Genomic DNA, 16,628 nt, shown 5'->3' with positions numbered 1-16,628 from the left:
AATAAAAATATGCTTTGGAGGCAGGAACTGCAGATTGGGAGTGCATTGTCCAACTTCTGGTTTCATAAGAAGGAACATCACAAATATGGTTTCCTTAGGTTTCATGCCCCTAGCGACCTTGGCAACACCAACAGCCTGTTGCTGTCCTCCAGACGTTAGCCTGCTGATAGGGGTGAAAGTGACGATGCTAAAGCCAGGTCAGACTTCCCTTTTTCCCACCTCTAGGTTATGGAGTACTTTATAAAAGCAGACATGTACTGAAGAGGAAATTGAGACACCATGAGCTGAAGTAACTTGCTTGTGGATACAGGACAAGCCAGTAGCAGAGTTGGGAAAAGACCACAGGAATCTTGTTATACATCTCTCATGCCCTGTCCATCAGATCTCTCTGGCTGCCTCCATGCAATTGCTGCTGCCTTTGGTTTTCCTGGGCAGCCCTACTACTCTCATTCCAAGGTGATAAAGCTGTGAGCTCATTTGAGTGCTTGATAGAAATGAATGCCTACATTTTGATTAAACCATTCAGCTCATGGACTGATGCAGCCTGCCAGCTGGCTTTTTTAAAAAAAAATACGTATTTTAGCAGCATTAGCAGATTGTCAAGGTTGAATAAATCTGCATGTCTGAGTCAGATGAATTTTTTGGGTTCACCACACACACATTCCTGTATGCCTGCCAGGGGATGGGACCTTCAACAATTGGTTCTAATGCTATCATGCAAATATGGCAGTCTTGACTACTCATTATTGACTTATAAATGTGTTCCCCAGTCCCTTTGGGGTTGAGGGAGTGCTGCTTGTCACAGGACAGTAGAGTTGCGAGCCCTCCAGGATTGTCCTGGAGTCTCCAGGAATTAAAGATTAAACTTTTAATTAAAGATTGTCATGTGATGAAACCTTCCCAACTAGGTCCAACCAAAATTGGCAACCCTATGGGACAGTTGTGTCTGTGCTCGCTTAGGGGATAAAATAATTCTGAATGATGGTGACATGTTGTATGGAATATATCAGGGTAGCTAAGAGAAGAATTGAAACTTACTTTAGGGGAAAACTCCGTATTGTTGTCATTGTTAAGTGTAGACAAAAATGTTGCCCATTATTACTCTTCTGGTTAGTGTAGTTGACTTTTTTTTAATAGAAATAGTTAATACCAGTAAATGTCCTTATGTGGATACAGTTTTACCAGTATAAGATGTCTTATACCAACAGAATTATTCCCCTTCCCAAAGAGGAATAGCTGTGCTGGTATAAATCACCTTTAAATCAATGCAACTGTGTCCACACTAGGGGATGTGCTGCTTTAACCATCTACGTATAGCTAAAGCAGTGTGACTTTCTAGGGTAGACAAGCCAAGAGGAGGAAGAAGACTTTAGTGTAGCACTGTGAGAACCAAGGACTAATCAGGGGGAGCTGGTCAGACTTTTAAGTTGACCAGGTGGTATCCACTCCAGGCCCTCAAAGGTTCTGGACCCACATAGCTTGTTGAAAGAAATGTGACTCCGTGAATCTTTATGAACTTCATTAAAATCCATCAACCAAAATAAAAGCAAGGAAACATATAACCTAAAATTAAGCTAGTATTAATATTAAACTCCAGTTATGAATACAACTAGTCACTCAAGGTCAAATTAACAAATTAGTCCTGATGTTGGATTAGAATTAAATCTTCAAATTAATACCCTAAATAATCAAGCCTTATAAATTCTAAGATGAAGGTGGCTGTCCATTTGATTATAAATACTAATTAAAGAAGTCTACTAATGTCAATCAGATATTTAGCTTGAATGGTTAAATACATGTAATACTGAAACTGAATTACTATCTAAAGCAGGGATAGGCAACGTATGGCACGCATGCCAAAGGCGGCACACGAGCTGAATTTCAGTGGCACTCACACTGTCTGGGTCCTGGGCACCGGTCCGGGGGCTCTGCATTTTAATTTAATTTTAAATGAAGCTTCTTAAACATTTAAAAAACCTTATTTACTTAACATACAACAATAGTTTAGTTCCATATTATAGACTTCTAGAAAGAGACCTTCTAAAAACGTTAAAATGTATGACTGGCACACGAGACCTTAATCAGAGTGAATAAATGAAGACTCGGCACTCCCACTTCTGAAAGGTTTCCGACCCCGATCTAAAGTCTGGACCGCAAACTCAGAGCCAATTCTAAAGCTTCCTTGTTAGGTTTCAGTTCTTGTGTGGTAGCTAACCCTTTCCTCCCCTGTCCCAGCAGAGCTCTAATACAGACTGTAATAGAATACTCTTGTTAAGAAGTTTGACAACTCCTCTTGACTAGAAATTACAGCATGCAATCTCAAGCTTCTCCGGACATTTAAATGTAGAATGCACGCTGAATAATTTTATGAGACAATACTTGGGTCTGCTTAAACCTGGGGAGCATGGACACGGCCACACTTTCACCCTAACGATAAAAACGGTGAGATGGCGTCCAGTGAATAAAAATAGAACATTTGAGATAATAGGGGAGTTGCAAACTCTTCAGCACTTGCAGTCATCTGCTCTCATAGTGTCGGGGCTGAACCTGCAGTCAAGTAGCCAGATGATGATATTCCACTTATGCAGGGCTATGTGCTAGCAGGCCTGCTTTGAGTACAGGGAAAGATCAGAGGCCAGAGTGGACTATTTGTTAATGATGTGACTTTGTCTCTCCAAGGTGATCAGTCTTGGAGATTCTGGAAGGTCAGTCTTCCCTCAGGTGGCTTGTGGACCCAAACATCGAGGATTCTCGGCCTTCCCCTTGATTTTTTAAGTTTGCAATCTTGACTTTCTCAGCCTTGATGCGCTGCCTTCCAGGATCTTTGGACAAATCAGAGATGAGACCTATCTTGGAGCCTTGCAGCCTCATCCAATCAGATAAAAATTAATTCGTCCTTAATTAGTGTCACTGTGGAAAAATCCTGCTTAAATTGGCAATTCAAAAAATATTCACTGTTTTGCCTACCATAGAGCCCATAAGTCTGTAACCATCCTTCTCCCCTCAAAAAATCTGCATAAATCATGTTTGAGGAAGCTGGCATTGTTTTACAGGGTGAAAGGCTGAGGAGAACTTTGTCACCAGTTTACAGAGAGTTCAGTATAAAAATAACTAGTTGGAAAACCCCCAGCAACAAAACCAGTCACTTGATGTTCATTTGTCAACAAAATTTTAAAAAATCTAACTTATTAGTTTCATCGTGTCCCATTTCTTATTATTCTTGGAAACAAGGCAACTGAGTAACCTTTCTATTTTGGAACTGAGCTATTAGTCAAACAGCTTCCCTGATGAAAAACGCTATCTAAGAGCTAAGTGGTGGTATTATTATTTCATTACTACCTTCGGAAAGCTACTTTAAAGCTTTACTCATGAGATAACCTATTTGCAATGTAAAACTTTATAAGGTTTATATGTTCATATCAGCTATTCTCCTCAGAATGGAGATAACTCAGCAAACCTGTTGTAGCTTCTAATGTTAAGAAAGATACCAATTGGTGTACTACTGCTGTTCAGTCAAACACAAGTTTTTATTAGTAATATGCAAAACATGGAGAACTTCACACTGTTTCATACCTGGCACAGACTATGCAAGTGGGTAATTGTGCATCCTTTTTTCTTCTGGATTTGTTTTCTTTCTAAGGCCTGATCTAAAGCTTTACTGCCAGTATAAACTGCATTCTACTATGAGGGTTTCATGGTACAGTGATCCTGGTTAAAAGGTTTAACCAAGGCCTAAGAATAAAATATGTGCTGTGCTGAACTGGACCAATCATCAGTCATGCCTGGCATCCTGCCTCTGTTTTGCTCAGTATCTGCCATTTCAGAGGGAGGCTGAAAACCAAAATCAGCCACCTGTGATCCAGGCAGCTCATTGTGTATGAGGGCAGAAAGCCCTTTCATGAAGTCTACCGCAATTAGCTGACCTGCTGAAACATGAGATTTGATTACCTCTGCCTTAGCATCTTCTTCCCAGGCGACAGGCAGTGAGGAAAATCTTTGTCTGTCCTCAGTTCTCGGAAGAACTCCTTCATTGCTGGAGGATGCCTGGAATGGAGAGTGTCTGAACTGGATCCATGTGTTCTAACTGTGACACAGCAGGGCTATATTGCAAACTTTTTTTCTTGTGCATCCCCTTCTTTATCCTCCTAGTCTCCCCACCCTTTGTGTCCTCGCTCTTGTGCTGGTGCTTCCGCTTCTAACCTCCAGCATTTTGATAACCAACAGGTTGGCGGGACGAAAACGGGAGTTGTGCGCTATGTGGGCGAGACAGATTTTGCCAAAGGAGAATGGTGTGGAGTGGAACTTGATGAACCTCTAGGGAAGAATGATGGGGCAGTTGCTGGTACAAGGTACTGTATACACGTGCTGTGCCCCAACTTGGGGTTTGAAAGGATGCCCGACACGTACCAATATAATGTGAAGTCCAGACATCAGCTGCTTAGGGTGGTCAAAGGAGGCAGAGCTAGAACTTTTGCTATGAATTTAAGCAAGGGACACTTAGACTGTATATTGGAGTGGGGGGGATATTCTGATGGCGATGTCTTTAGACTGGGAAGTAGTTTCCCCAGGGAAGTGCTGGAAGTCCCATCACTGGAGTATTTTTAAACTTTTTAAAAGTTTTGAGAGAAAAGTTCCTTTGTTTATTTTAAAGAAGAGATTCGTTGTTGGGTTTTTCCCCATGTCTGGTTTCTGTGATTCTGTGACTTTATTAAGACCACGCACCGTCAGATGTTTCCTTCACAAATCCTTCAATTTCCCTAGTCTATGTATAAGTCACCCTTTCCGCTTTGTACATAGTAAGGATGGGAGATCGTCTCAACATGTTGGGCATCTCTTCTTTCTGGAGGCGAGGCTTTTAATGAGCCCTGAATGAACAATTAATTAAGTTATTGCTCCAGGCTTGTAGTGATTCTTAAGCATGGCATCTGTTTGCAGACTGAACTTAAAACCCCTGAATCCATTCAGTGCCTTCTACAGCAGTGTAGCTTTTAGCGGGCATCTGTCTGCTGGTGAAGGGCAAAGCTGTGCAAGTCAAAAGATCAGTTTGGCTTTGGGTAAAGATCAGACAGGCAGTGTGCTCTTCCAAACTATCTCCAACTTCTGGGTCTGCGAAACTGGGCAGGAGAGCTGATACGACTTCTTGCTGCAAATTGTGACCCCAAGCCTCAGATTGTGAGTTACCCTGAACTTTGAGGAAGTTTGGTTCTGAGTCCTGGAGCTCATGCTTGACTCGTGTGGAAATACAGTCAGAACAGACTCTCCAGAAGATGTTTCGGCAGGTCCATTAATGGGAATAGTGGCAGGAAATGTTCTTGATCCTTTTTAAACCTGATAAAGGTCAGGGTTTGGATCAATGTTTGGGTGGATTCTCACAGTATCTGAAATGGTTCATTGATCCCTGGTGTTCACTCTAATTAATTTTTCAGGTATTGTGCAGGGTCCTATAAATCTTAGCACAGCCCTGATCTCTCTATTTACAGCTATAAAGAAGTGACCAAAGGCAGTCTGGCTCTGGTTAGTAAATAAGGTATGTGGGATAGCAACAGTACCATGAAACATTATTGCTACTTCAGGGCTTCCTCGGGAAACCCAGCTATGGCAGAGGCTAGAGTGTAACTTCAAAAATAGCATGGAACTGCCAGTTACTCAGTGGGTCCCAGTTTCTGCAGCACTGTCATTCATTGCTGCCAGCCTGGGGGCCGCAAATCTTTATTTGAAATAGGAATGACTGTGTATTGTCTCATGCCAGCATGAAGGCATCACAATAAGTCTGCAAATGACTGGAAGCAGAGAGTCCCTGAGGTCCAGTCACATCCCAAGGTGAAGGAGAGAAAGGAAGGGAGGATGCTGTAAGATGAGCTATGGAATGAATCCAGCCAGGTTCCTGCTCTCCATAGCTCAGTAATAAAGTAGCTGCAGGTTTTGTCTTCAGAACGCCTCAAAGTAACTTGTTTTCTGTGTGGACGTAGAAGGTAAGGGAGGGGTGTATTGAGCCTAGGCCCCTGGGATTCTGATACCTCTGCCACCACTTCCCACTTCTTTGTAAGAGAAACTTGGTTCTGCATCCAGCTTCCTGCTCGTTGTCAGGTTAGCCTTGCTATGAGCAGGAACTCACCTTTCTGCTTTAAGACAATCATGCTGGGTTCAGGGGTGGTTCAAGTAAATAGGAGGCTCCCAGCAAAGCCGTCACGAGGTCTCCTGGCTGCAAGACTTTCTCCTCCGTCACTTGCCCCAAATCCTGTGCCACGCTGTCAGGTGTGAGGGCAGTTCAGTCCCACAGTGGGGAACAGCTAACAGGAGTGAAGTAGGGGGCTAATGGGTGGAGATTTCAGTTTAAACAGGAGGGAGGGAGGGAGAAATCTGTACTGTGCCATAATATCGGGGCAGGTCTCATGGGACTCACACGAACCACAGAGCTCTTAAGCAGTACAGCATAGCCCCCACATACAGCACGAGCACATCAGCAGCAAACCGCCAGCTAACAGCTGAACCGGCACCCATTGGAGTGGGTCTTCCTCCCTCTCTCCTGTGTTCTGACTGCAGACTTGGCAGTGTTATCTCAACTGACCCTTGTAGCCCAAGCCGACCTTCTGCTTTTCTGTATGTCACAGTCCTCGATGGTTGAGCTGTTAAAGCCGTTGAAAGCTGTGAGCTGCTTCGGTGAGCCTTCGGAGAAAAGCTGTCTCACTAAAACACCCACCTTTCGTTTTGCTGCTGCACCACAAAGGATCCCTTGCACCGGTGCTCGGCAGCTGCCACACTCCCTGTCCCAAACGCTGACCTGCCCTGGTGTCGTTTTTAATGCACCCCCACGCTTTGGCTTTGCTAACTGTTGCCATCTAGTGACAGAGACTTTCATCCTGATTTGTTTTTCAGGCCATTGCTGGCTGAATTTCTGTTGGTCTTTGGGTGACATGTTAGCACGGCTGACTCTGATCATACATGTGACAGCACCATCCTATTTTCTGGTGGTTTCTGGGCTAGGGTGACCAGATGTCCTGATTTTATAGGGACAGTCCGGATTTTTGGGTCTTTTTCTTATACAGGCTCCTATTACCCCCCACTCCCTGTCCTGATTTTTCACACTTGCTGTCTGCTCACCCTATTCTGGGCTCGCTCTGGGTCTGTGTATGTCACGAGTGGTCTCCAAAGAAGGCCATTGTCCCTGGGGAGCTGGAGACAGTAGACTGGCAGAGGGTGGAGATGAAGCGGTGGTGCTGCCCTTTTGTGAAATCTGCCAGTGCTGGAAGAGCAAAACCTGAGAGAGGGGCACTCTGAGGAGATGGGAAAAGCCAGTGGAAATGCCTGGGGATGCTGTAGGTGTGCGCAAAGGGTGCTTGGAGCCTGGCTCTGGTTGCCTTCCCTGAGAGACAAGCCATGGTGGCAGCTGTGACATTCCAAATGGAGTAATTCTGGCACCGCTCCAAGTGCTGCAGGCTCAGAGATGAAACTCCAGGGCTGTGCCAGGGTGGTCCTGGCTAGCTGGGGGAAAGGGCAGGGCTGGTGCACCCAGGAGAGCACAGACTTTAAAGTTGTCGTTCCCTGGTGAAGGGCAGTGTCGGTCCCACCTGCTACCCTGCACTGGGGACGAGTGCCCACACTGACAACACTGTCCTTGTAGCTGCGCAGGGCTGCTGGGCACATACCCAGTATTCACAAAGCAATTCTCAGACGGAAGCTGCTGCACAAGGGCCCAGCATGTAGCGTGCAACACCATGGAAGGGCAGAGTATTGCTACACTGTGCATGCCTCTCTTCTGTCTTGCACCAGTCTCCGCACTGGTGTAACTCCATTGGCCTGATCGGAACTGCTTGCGATTTGTATAGGTATATCTGAGAGAAGAATCTGGCCCATTATTTTCCCACCTGGGAAACAAACTGACAGTCCATTAATTCACCAGCGTTTGTATTTGTCTTTACCTGCTTCTCTTTTACACCCTCGCTGTTCTGTGACCCTCAGTTATCGTTACTCACACTCTTATTTCCATTAGCAATCTTCATAGTCTCCATTTTCTCCCATTTTTCCTGGGACTGAGAGCCTACTACTGCTGCCAGTGAAGGGAGTTACTCCTTAGGCTCAAGTGGCAGAGGTCTCTACTTTGGATGCCGAAGGCCCTAGGTTCAAGTCACTTCATCTTTCTATGCCTCTGTTTCCCCATCTATAAAAGGAGGATTATGTTACTACCTCCTTGGGAAGTTCTCTGATATCTACTGGGGGAAAGTATTATGTAAGAGCTGGGTATTATTTTTACTAATGACCGGTGGAGAAAGACAGTGTTCAGCTATAACCCCTTACAAGTGAGACATCCTTCAATAGTGACTTGCAGTCACTACCAGTCTGGACCAAAACCAAGCTAGCAGACTAGTGATGGTGGGCTGGGTAGTCTATTACCAGCCCTCCCATGCATAGCTTATTGTAACATCGTGACGCTGAGCAGGGCTTTGGCTGGTTTGCAAAAGCCACGTTGCTTTTCCTCCTTGGTTCCCCAGTCTGCAATGAGGTCAGCCCCAAGCAGTGATCTTCTCCAAGGCCCAGGGCCTGCGTGGCAGCCAGCAGAAGGGACGAGCGGTGGGTTGTTTTTTAAGTTGTTTTGAAAAGATTGGGCTTGAACAGATGCTTGCAAAAGAATCATTTTCTCCTCTGGATGGAGAACAAGCTGTTCTGCAGCCTCCCATATACATGGAATCAGGCTGTGACAGACACGCGTGCTTCTGCCAACGTTTACAAGCCAGTTCACAAACAGAAGGCGATTTTGGAACAGCTGTTTACATCTGGAGAAAGCCGACAACGTGTGCCAGTAAAGCTAATACTTGGTTAATATTAGTATCCATATTGGTCTTGTGTATTAATTGTTAATCATTATTAATTAGTCACTATTTTATGTACAGGTGGGGTAGGTTTTACTCCATTGTTTCCTGCCCGGGGTTCATTTTCAGCATTAGGAGACGTCTCCCAAACCAGACTATATCGTCTCCCTTGGCTACTATGCTGACACCAGAGGATGTGACACGCAGAGGATGTCTGGTTTCAATTGCTGAACTGCAGCAGGCCAATGACAGCTTAACCATGGCCTGAGCAATGTGGGTTTCTGGCATCCATGTGCAGAATGGGGCCCCCAAGTGAGGCGTGCCTTAATCTTTCACCAGCAGCAGGATCAGCCCATGGTCCTGCTTCCAGTGTTGAAGTAACTGCAGAAATGGGATCGCACCTGAATGTGCCCATCCCTTGTCTCCATTGTGGCTCTTGTTTTGGTATTTTCCTTCTTCATTTATCTGCGACAAAATCATCTTCTTGTCTTCTTGTTTCCTTTATCATCTTGTTCTGTCTTCCTTGCCTTCAGTTGCCCCACCTGCGGAGGCAGTGATGAGACAGACACAGCCCATTCTGCATGGAGTTTTTTGATCCTGGTGTTTTGATTGGGAAGTGTACTAAGGTGGTTGCTTTCTGAGCCATCTCCTCTGGGTAGACTTCCTAGGCAGCAGCCTCCCTCCTGTTCTCCCTCTTCAGGTCCCCCTTACATCGTCCCCCCAGCCTTTCTTGTCAATCCTGCCGTCCTCCACTCGGGGCTGGTTTAGTGCCCGCAAACAGTCCAATCAATCAAGCCTGTCCTGGAACTCCAAAGGTTGCTGCTTAGCTTCCTCCCACCAGATGTACCTCTGCAATGCTGCCTCACTTGAACCCAGGCCAAAGAGCACCTGGAGGGATGCACATGCTCTCCCGGTGTTTATACATGTGGAATCCTGGCACTGTCCTGACAGACAGAGCTAAAAGTGCAGGAAGCTTTGGATTGTTTTGTGGAGTCATCTCAGTGGATGGAGTTGGGTTGGAAGCAGGGGGCAAGGGAAATTATTTTGTAGGCCCAGCCCAATATTCTCCCATTTGCTGTGAACTGAAAGCAAGTACAGGTCTGTCGCATCTTACGCACATTTAACATGCGCGATTTCAGCTTTACACGGTTGGCAAAAACAAAAAAAAGAAAAATAACAATTTAATTACTAAGCAGCAAAGAATCCTGTGGCACCTTATAGACTAACAGACGTTTTGGAGCATGAGCTTTCGTGGGTGAATGCCCACTTCATCAGAGGCATGTAGTGGAAATTTCCAGGGGCAGGTACATATGTGCAAGCAAGCTAGAGATAACAAGGTTAGTTCAATCAGGGAGGATGAGGCCCTATTCTAGCAGTTGAGGTGTGAAAACCAAGGGAGGAGAAACTGGTTTTGTAGTTAGCAAGCCATTCACAGTCTTTGTTTAATCTTTGTTTAATTTAATTACTGTTTCTGTAGTGCTAGTGCGGGCAATTCTGCCCGCCATTCAACTCAATGTAATTTTGACTACACGCGGTTTTCACGTTACGTGCTAACTGCGGAACAGAACCCCTGTGTAAGATGAGACAGACCTGTAGTTTTCTGTTCTGGGTTTGGTTCAGTTCTGAATAGGCAGTCGTGAGGCATCTGGAGCAGGGGAGAGGAGAGCCAGTGCCTTTCCCCCAAGGACAGACACAGACATCTGGGATCCTGCACAGGTCTCTCTGCTCCTGGAGGAAGGTCACCTCTATCTCGTTCTTAAAAAAAAGTTGTATCTTCTCTCTTCATCTTCTCCTTCCGCCTCCCCATATGGCAAACCTCTGTCATCACCTAACAGTGCTGAACTGGAGTGATGTGCCAGGCAGAAAAGAGAGCTGTGGATGGTATCACTTAAATCAGCCCACATTAACCAAATCCACATCACTCATCTTTCCTTTCCTCTCTTTTTTTTTTTTTAAGGGTACATTGTCTGGTTAAACAGATTAGCAAAACCAAAATGTCTTTCCCCTTGTGACTAATAAAACCCTACATTGCTCAAGGAGGATGATAAAATTCAAAAGCCTCTTCTCATTTGCACTAAAGCTCCTTTCCATGCTCTGGAAGTGCCAAGGGGCTTTAGTGTAGGGTGTGAATTTAATTTACTTTCACCTTACAGCTCCTTTGCACTGTCAAGTTTGGTATAAAGGGGCCTCAGTAGAAATGAGAATTTGGCCCCCTCCTGTGGTTTGATGCTTGTTGTTTGTTTTTGGGTTTTTGGTTTTTTTTCTCACTCATTGAGTGTGCACAGTGAAATCTGACTGGTCAATGTCACTTTCATAGATTTCAAAGCCAGAAGGGTCCCGCTATGATCGGCTAGTCTCACCTCCTTCATAACACAGGCCAGAGACCATCCCCATAATTATTCCTGTTTGAACTAGAATCATTACTGCTTAACTTCAAGCTGTGTCAGGGTCACAAACACTCGAGGACGAATGTTTAAAACCAAAAACACAACTCCTCTCCACCCTATTTTCACTGACATTAAAAATATGTTATATATAATATGTAGGTCGCTGCAAATGGGGTTTATGTTTTGCTTTTGGATATATTCACTCCTGTGAAAGCATTTATTTTAAGCAAACCTATATTTTGGGCCTATCCTTCCAGAGAGTGGGCCCTTAACTGCCTCCCCAAAAACACCGGAAAAGGGGAACGCTCTAACCTGTGCTACCATGGAACCACATTAGGCCACAGCGTTGGCGAGGAGACTGTTAAATCCCCTGTAATTCCCGATTCATAGTCTCTGCACTATGATCACCTAATCTGACCTCCTGTATACACAGGCTGTAGAACATTTCCCAGACATTGGGATCGTTGGTTGGACTCCCAGCTCTGTCTGGGTGTTGCCCAGTGTGGAGGTGGTATAAGTGGGGACAATACCCTTTCTGACATTCTCTCTTTTTCTTGCTCCAGGTATTTTCAGTGCCCCCCCAAATTTGGCCTCTTCGCTCCCATTCACAAGGTGATCCGGATTGGGTTCCCGTCCACCAGCCCTGCTAAAGCAAAGAAGAGCAAACGGATGGCCATGGGAGTGTCAGCCTTAACTCACAGCCCCAGTAGCTCATCCATCAGCTCTGTCAGCTCCGTGGCCTCCTCTGTCGGTGGCAGACCCAGCCGGAGCGGATTGGTGAGAGAACCTTTTCATGCACTGTGCAGTTCGGACTTAGATCTCTCCTGCTCTGACTCTGCAAAGTGGTAGGGCTCATATTGAACATGTTAGCAGGTGCATTGGTGCAGCTACTACTGCACAGTCAGCCGAGAAATGGGAAGTTCGGGGGAGACGGTGACTAATCTTAGCTTCCCCGCCCCCCCTGGATGGAGCTGTAACAGACTCCCTGAGCATTTGTGATCATAAAAGATCCCATGACACTATTTGCAGAGGGAGGGGCACTGATTGTGATGTCATGTCCATGGATCATTATATTCTGCCTTCCTAAAATGCCATCTAGATTGCAATATTTTTCATTTCTGGTCCTAAATGGTTGCATAGCATTGCCTTGTAGTATTGAACAGCTGCTTCCTTCCAACTTCAGAGGTGGCCACATTTTGTTGTTGTGGGAAAGAATTGCTATGAATCGTGCACATAATGCTTTGGGGTTCCCTGGAGAAGACAGGCACCGTGGGAATGCAAAATATTATTATTAAAAGCTCTAGCTATAGAATATACAGGGCGATCAATGTTGACCACTATCATCTGGGCTGAAGTAGAGAAGGACAAACAATGGGAAGTGGATCCAACTTTCCCATACTTGCCGTCCAGCGGAGAACAGCCCTGGCAGCTGAGCTCATTTGTTGGAGAGTTTCTTCGGCGGCTGTCATAAATAAAACCTATTTGGGAAGAGAGAGCAGCTGTTCTTTAAAAGTTCAACTTGTGATCTTCACAGCACTCATCACCCTCTCCTAGCCCTTTTCATGGAGAACTCCCTTCCCATCACTGCCCAGAAGAGCTGTCCAGTCTGAGGGAGATGGTCTGCAATCTCATTCTGACTAGGAACCTCGCCCCCACCCCTTCCAATTAGGCCATGAACTCCCAGCTCCAGAGAGCGCAGCGTCTGGGGGCTACTGGATCAGTGGATTGAGCTGCACCCTATCTCCAAAGGGGCAGCGTGTGTGTACAATCGCTCTGTCTTTCTGGTGAACGCTGCTTGCATGGGGGGGAGAGCACAGTGACAGACCCTTCACATCTTAACTCTTCTTTCTAGCTGACGGAAACCTCCTCTCGCTATGCTCGGAAGATCTCTGGCACGACCGCCCTGCAGGAGGCACTGAAGGAAAAGCAGCAGCACATTGAGCAGCTGCTGGCAGAGCGAGATCTGGAGAGAGCGGAGGTGGCCAAGGCCACCAGCCACATCTGTGAGGTGGAGAAGGAAATTGCCATCCTGAAGGCCCAGCATGAGCAGGTAAAGCATGTGGCAAAGGCAGGGCCAAAACCCCTTGCACTATCTCAGACCTTCTCTGCTTCAGGCTCCACCCTTAGCTTTAAGCTCATCTGCTGGCAGTTGTTCAGGCCAATTGCATATTTGCAGCTCAGCCCACGAAATTGAAGCTCCTACAACTTGCCATTAGACAGAATCTGGATTTGGTGCCAGTGGAAGACATTGATGTAATAGCCTTTCATGCTGATATAACTGTGTCCATTCCAGGAGGATTCACTGCGTTACCTACATTGGTGTCTAGATTCTTGGTCCCAGCTCTGGCCATTTTGTGTTACCTTCGTGCACAAAGCAGCCAGACAGCTGCCTAAGTGGTGCAACCAGGGGTTCTCCCATCACTGATTCTTGCTGCCTGCACTGTTGTCTCCACATTCAGGGTGGGAAGCATGGAAAGACAGAACACATAGTATTCCTGTAAGCGTCTCTCTAATCAATAATGCCTGATCAATAGAGGTGAAGACTGGAGTGGCAGGAGCCCATCTGCTGGTGAAAGGGGAATTCGTTCTCCTTGGGCTATTCGCTCCATGGTCTCGCTGCTGAGGCTGCCAATCAGGGATTGTATGCCAGTGATTCTTGCAGTGCCATCAGGTACTTAACTTAATGAACAGGCCCCAGCTGTGAGTAATATTTGGTCACTAATAGCACTGGGTGAAGAGTTAGGAAACTTGTGCTAGGACAATTGCACAAAAGTTAAACATGTTCACTCCCCTTTTTCACAAGCATTTGTGCATATGGTGTTTTGTTCTCCTTAAATTGTATGTGCTGGAAGTGCATAAACTTATTCCCAGGTGGACAGGAGTGTTTACTCTAGTATGGGCACTGGCTATTCTGATTTACAAAACTTCCATTGTCCACTCAGGAAGCAGAAACAATACCATGTGCCAAAGCTGTCCAACCACGTGCCAGTCAGACAACCCAGAGAGCTTGAAAATTGTTTGCATCAAGCATTCATCAAACAATTGCCAGTAACAAATTGAGTCATAAAAATCAGTCTCTTCATAGCTAGCTAAGGAGCAGAAAAGAGAGCTAAAACTGTCAGATAAATCATAGAATCATAGAATATCAGGGTTGGAAGGGACCTCAGGAGGTCATCTAGTCCAACCCCCTGCTCAAAGCAGGACCAATTCCCAACTAAATCATCCCAGCCATGGCTTTGTCAAGCCTGACCTTAAAAACCTCTAAGGAAGGAGATTCCACCATCTCCCCAGGTAACCCATTCCAGCGCTTCACCACCCTCCTAGTGAAATAGTTTTTCCTAATATCCAACCTAAACCTCCCCCACTGCAACTTGAGACCATTGCTCCTTGTTCTGTCATCAGGTACCACTGAGAAATTGTTGGCTCAGCTCTCGTTACTGCCAACCTGGGGTCTGTTTAATTTGGTGGCCTAGGGCCAGATTTTCAGAAGAGCTCTGGGCCGGGTATCACATGCTCCAAATGGCTGGCTGGAGTCAGGTTTTCTAAAGGGCACAGTACCCAGCAGACTCCTATGTGCTGAGCTTGCTGGAAATCTGATCCCTAGAGATGAAAGCCTCCATACAGATCATTTACTAATCCCTGAGCTATCTAGTTCAGTCCCCTGTTAAGTTTTTAACAACTGTATATTGCAAATGTAACTGGCTGGCGGTGGGGTGGGATTTCCTTCTGTTACAGTATGTCACAGAGGCGGAGGCGAATCTCCAGCGAGCACGGGCCCTGGTAGATGGGGTGCAAAAGGAAAAGTTGGAGCTGCTGAACCAACTGGAAGAGGAGAAAAGGTAATGTGGTAAAGGGGGACTGGGGCGGGAATAGGAAATGTGTAAAAATAGCAGAGGTAATGTAGCAACATGGTAAGTTGGATTGAGTAGGGAGACAAGCCATGGTATTTCATTGGTGCATTTTACTTGCCTTAGATGATGATGCCTAGCTCTTACATCGTGCTTTTCAGAACGTATCCTGGACTCCGGGAGCTGCTTGGCTCCCTGATTCCAATGCATGTAAAATGCGCTGGGCTTTACCTGGCATTGGCGTTGTTGTTTGTGTGGGCAGTGAGTCGGTGGTGTGGAGACTTGGGAAACGGATCAACAATGTGAGCGAAGTAGATAGCAATGGAAATCAGTCGTGCCCAGCTGTCTGTAGTTAACATATCAAACCATTCAGGCCTTCTGTCCAAAGAGGATTATCCAGTAAGGTGGCTGAAGTGCTAAGGTTAATCACAATAGAAAGGTAGTGTTTGGTAGGCTGGAGTTCCTAGCTCCTTTGCCTAGCAATGTTTAGAGGAGGCTTGAAATAGGACCATTACTTGTATCCTGTGTTGCATCCAAAACACCTGTGCTATTTCTCTTCCTGTGTTACGTGTACTCAACTGCTGCTTTGAATTTAAAGAAATCTGAAGGGGAAAGTAATTTACGAACATCGGCCTGGAAGGGCCCTGCTGGATCATTGAGTCCTGTCATACAATCCCATTCATAAATGTATCAAGCTCCATTTTTAAGCAGATTGGGTTGTTTCTGCACTACTCCTGTTGGGAGGCTGTTCCCCAACCTCACTCCTATGATGAGTACAAACCTCCTAATTCCCAGCCTCCATTATTCCTGGCCAGTCTCTTTCCTGGCCAGATAAAGATATGGGATACTTCGCACTTAGGAGAATGATCGTTCTGGTTCTCGTCCAGAAAGACTAGTGTGATTAGAACCACTTTGTTGCTGTTTAATATAGGTGGTGCTTAAGACAAAACACGCTATCAGCCGCCTCTCACAGCCATCAGCTCTGAAGTGCCGACCATCCCAAGGATTACATTGTTCAATATTCAGCAGGAGACCGGCACTTCAAAGAACATATGCTGGGTTCACTGGCTGGACTCAGGGTGCATGGAAAGCAGCAGCAAATGAATTATTAACAACACTACACAAAAGGGTGTCGCTCTCCCACCAGCCGGTGAAGTTAGTCAGAGTGCTGCTGCTGCCCCAGCCCTTTCGCGGGCAGGGGATGGGGGTCAGAGGTATTAGCCTGAAGGAAAAAAGCATTTGAGGAAACATTTGGTCCACCAGGTATCTTTGGTGGAAGAGGGACCAATTGAGGGTGCGCTGTCTGAGACCCAGTAAACCTAACAGAACAGTGCACCCCAGCATAATGAAACTATCCAGTTGAGTGCTGGGTGGACCATGTCTTATTTTCAGTAGGTCAATATTGGGAACGGGGGTGTCGTCTTCTAGATGGCTGGTGATGAGGCTGTCAGTGGTACTGCACCGAGATGATATGCTAAGAAGTGCACAGACAGGTTCTCTTGCAGAGTTAGATGGAAACGGCAAATCTTCTGGTGCTGCAGGGTCCTGTCAGTGTCTGAGAATTAGCAGCATGTGACTTCTAGTTC

The 16,628-nt window shown here is 45.9% G+C and overlaps 1 protein-coding gene across 3 annotated transcripts in view; it reads left to right on the top strand.

The window, feature by feature from the left end:
* Positions 1–16,628, top strand: part of CLIP2 (CAP-Gly domain containing linker protein 2) — a 126,745-nt gene that overhangs the window by 71,038 nt on the left and 39,079 nt on the right. For all 3 annotated transcript variants that reach the window (XM_030536732.1, XM_030536733.1, XM_030536734.1), the window contains 4 exons: positions 4,225–4,349; positions 11,758–11,971; positions 13,047–13,244; positions 14,930–15,033. In XM_030536732.1, coding sequence (XP_030392592.1) covers positions 4,225–4,349; positions 11,758–11,971; positions 13,047–13,244; positions 14,930–15,033 — 641 coding nt within the window. The remainder of the gene's footprint in view (positions 1–4,224; positions 4,350–11,757; positions 11,972–13,046; positions 13,245–14,929; positions 15,034–16,628) is intronic.

Source organism: Gopherus evgoodei, chromosome 17, assembly GCF_007399415.2.
Source record: "Gopherus evgoodei ecotype Sinaloan lineage chromosome 17, rGopEvg1_v1.p, whole genome shotgun sequence".
NCBI classification, from domain to species: domain Eukaryota; kingdom Metazoa; phylum Chordata; order Testudines; family Testudinidae; genus Gopherus; species Gopherus evgoodei.
Note: the sequence above shows the minus strand (reverse complement) of the source record. Positions and strands in the feature narration are given on the sequence as shown.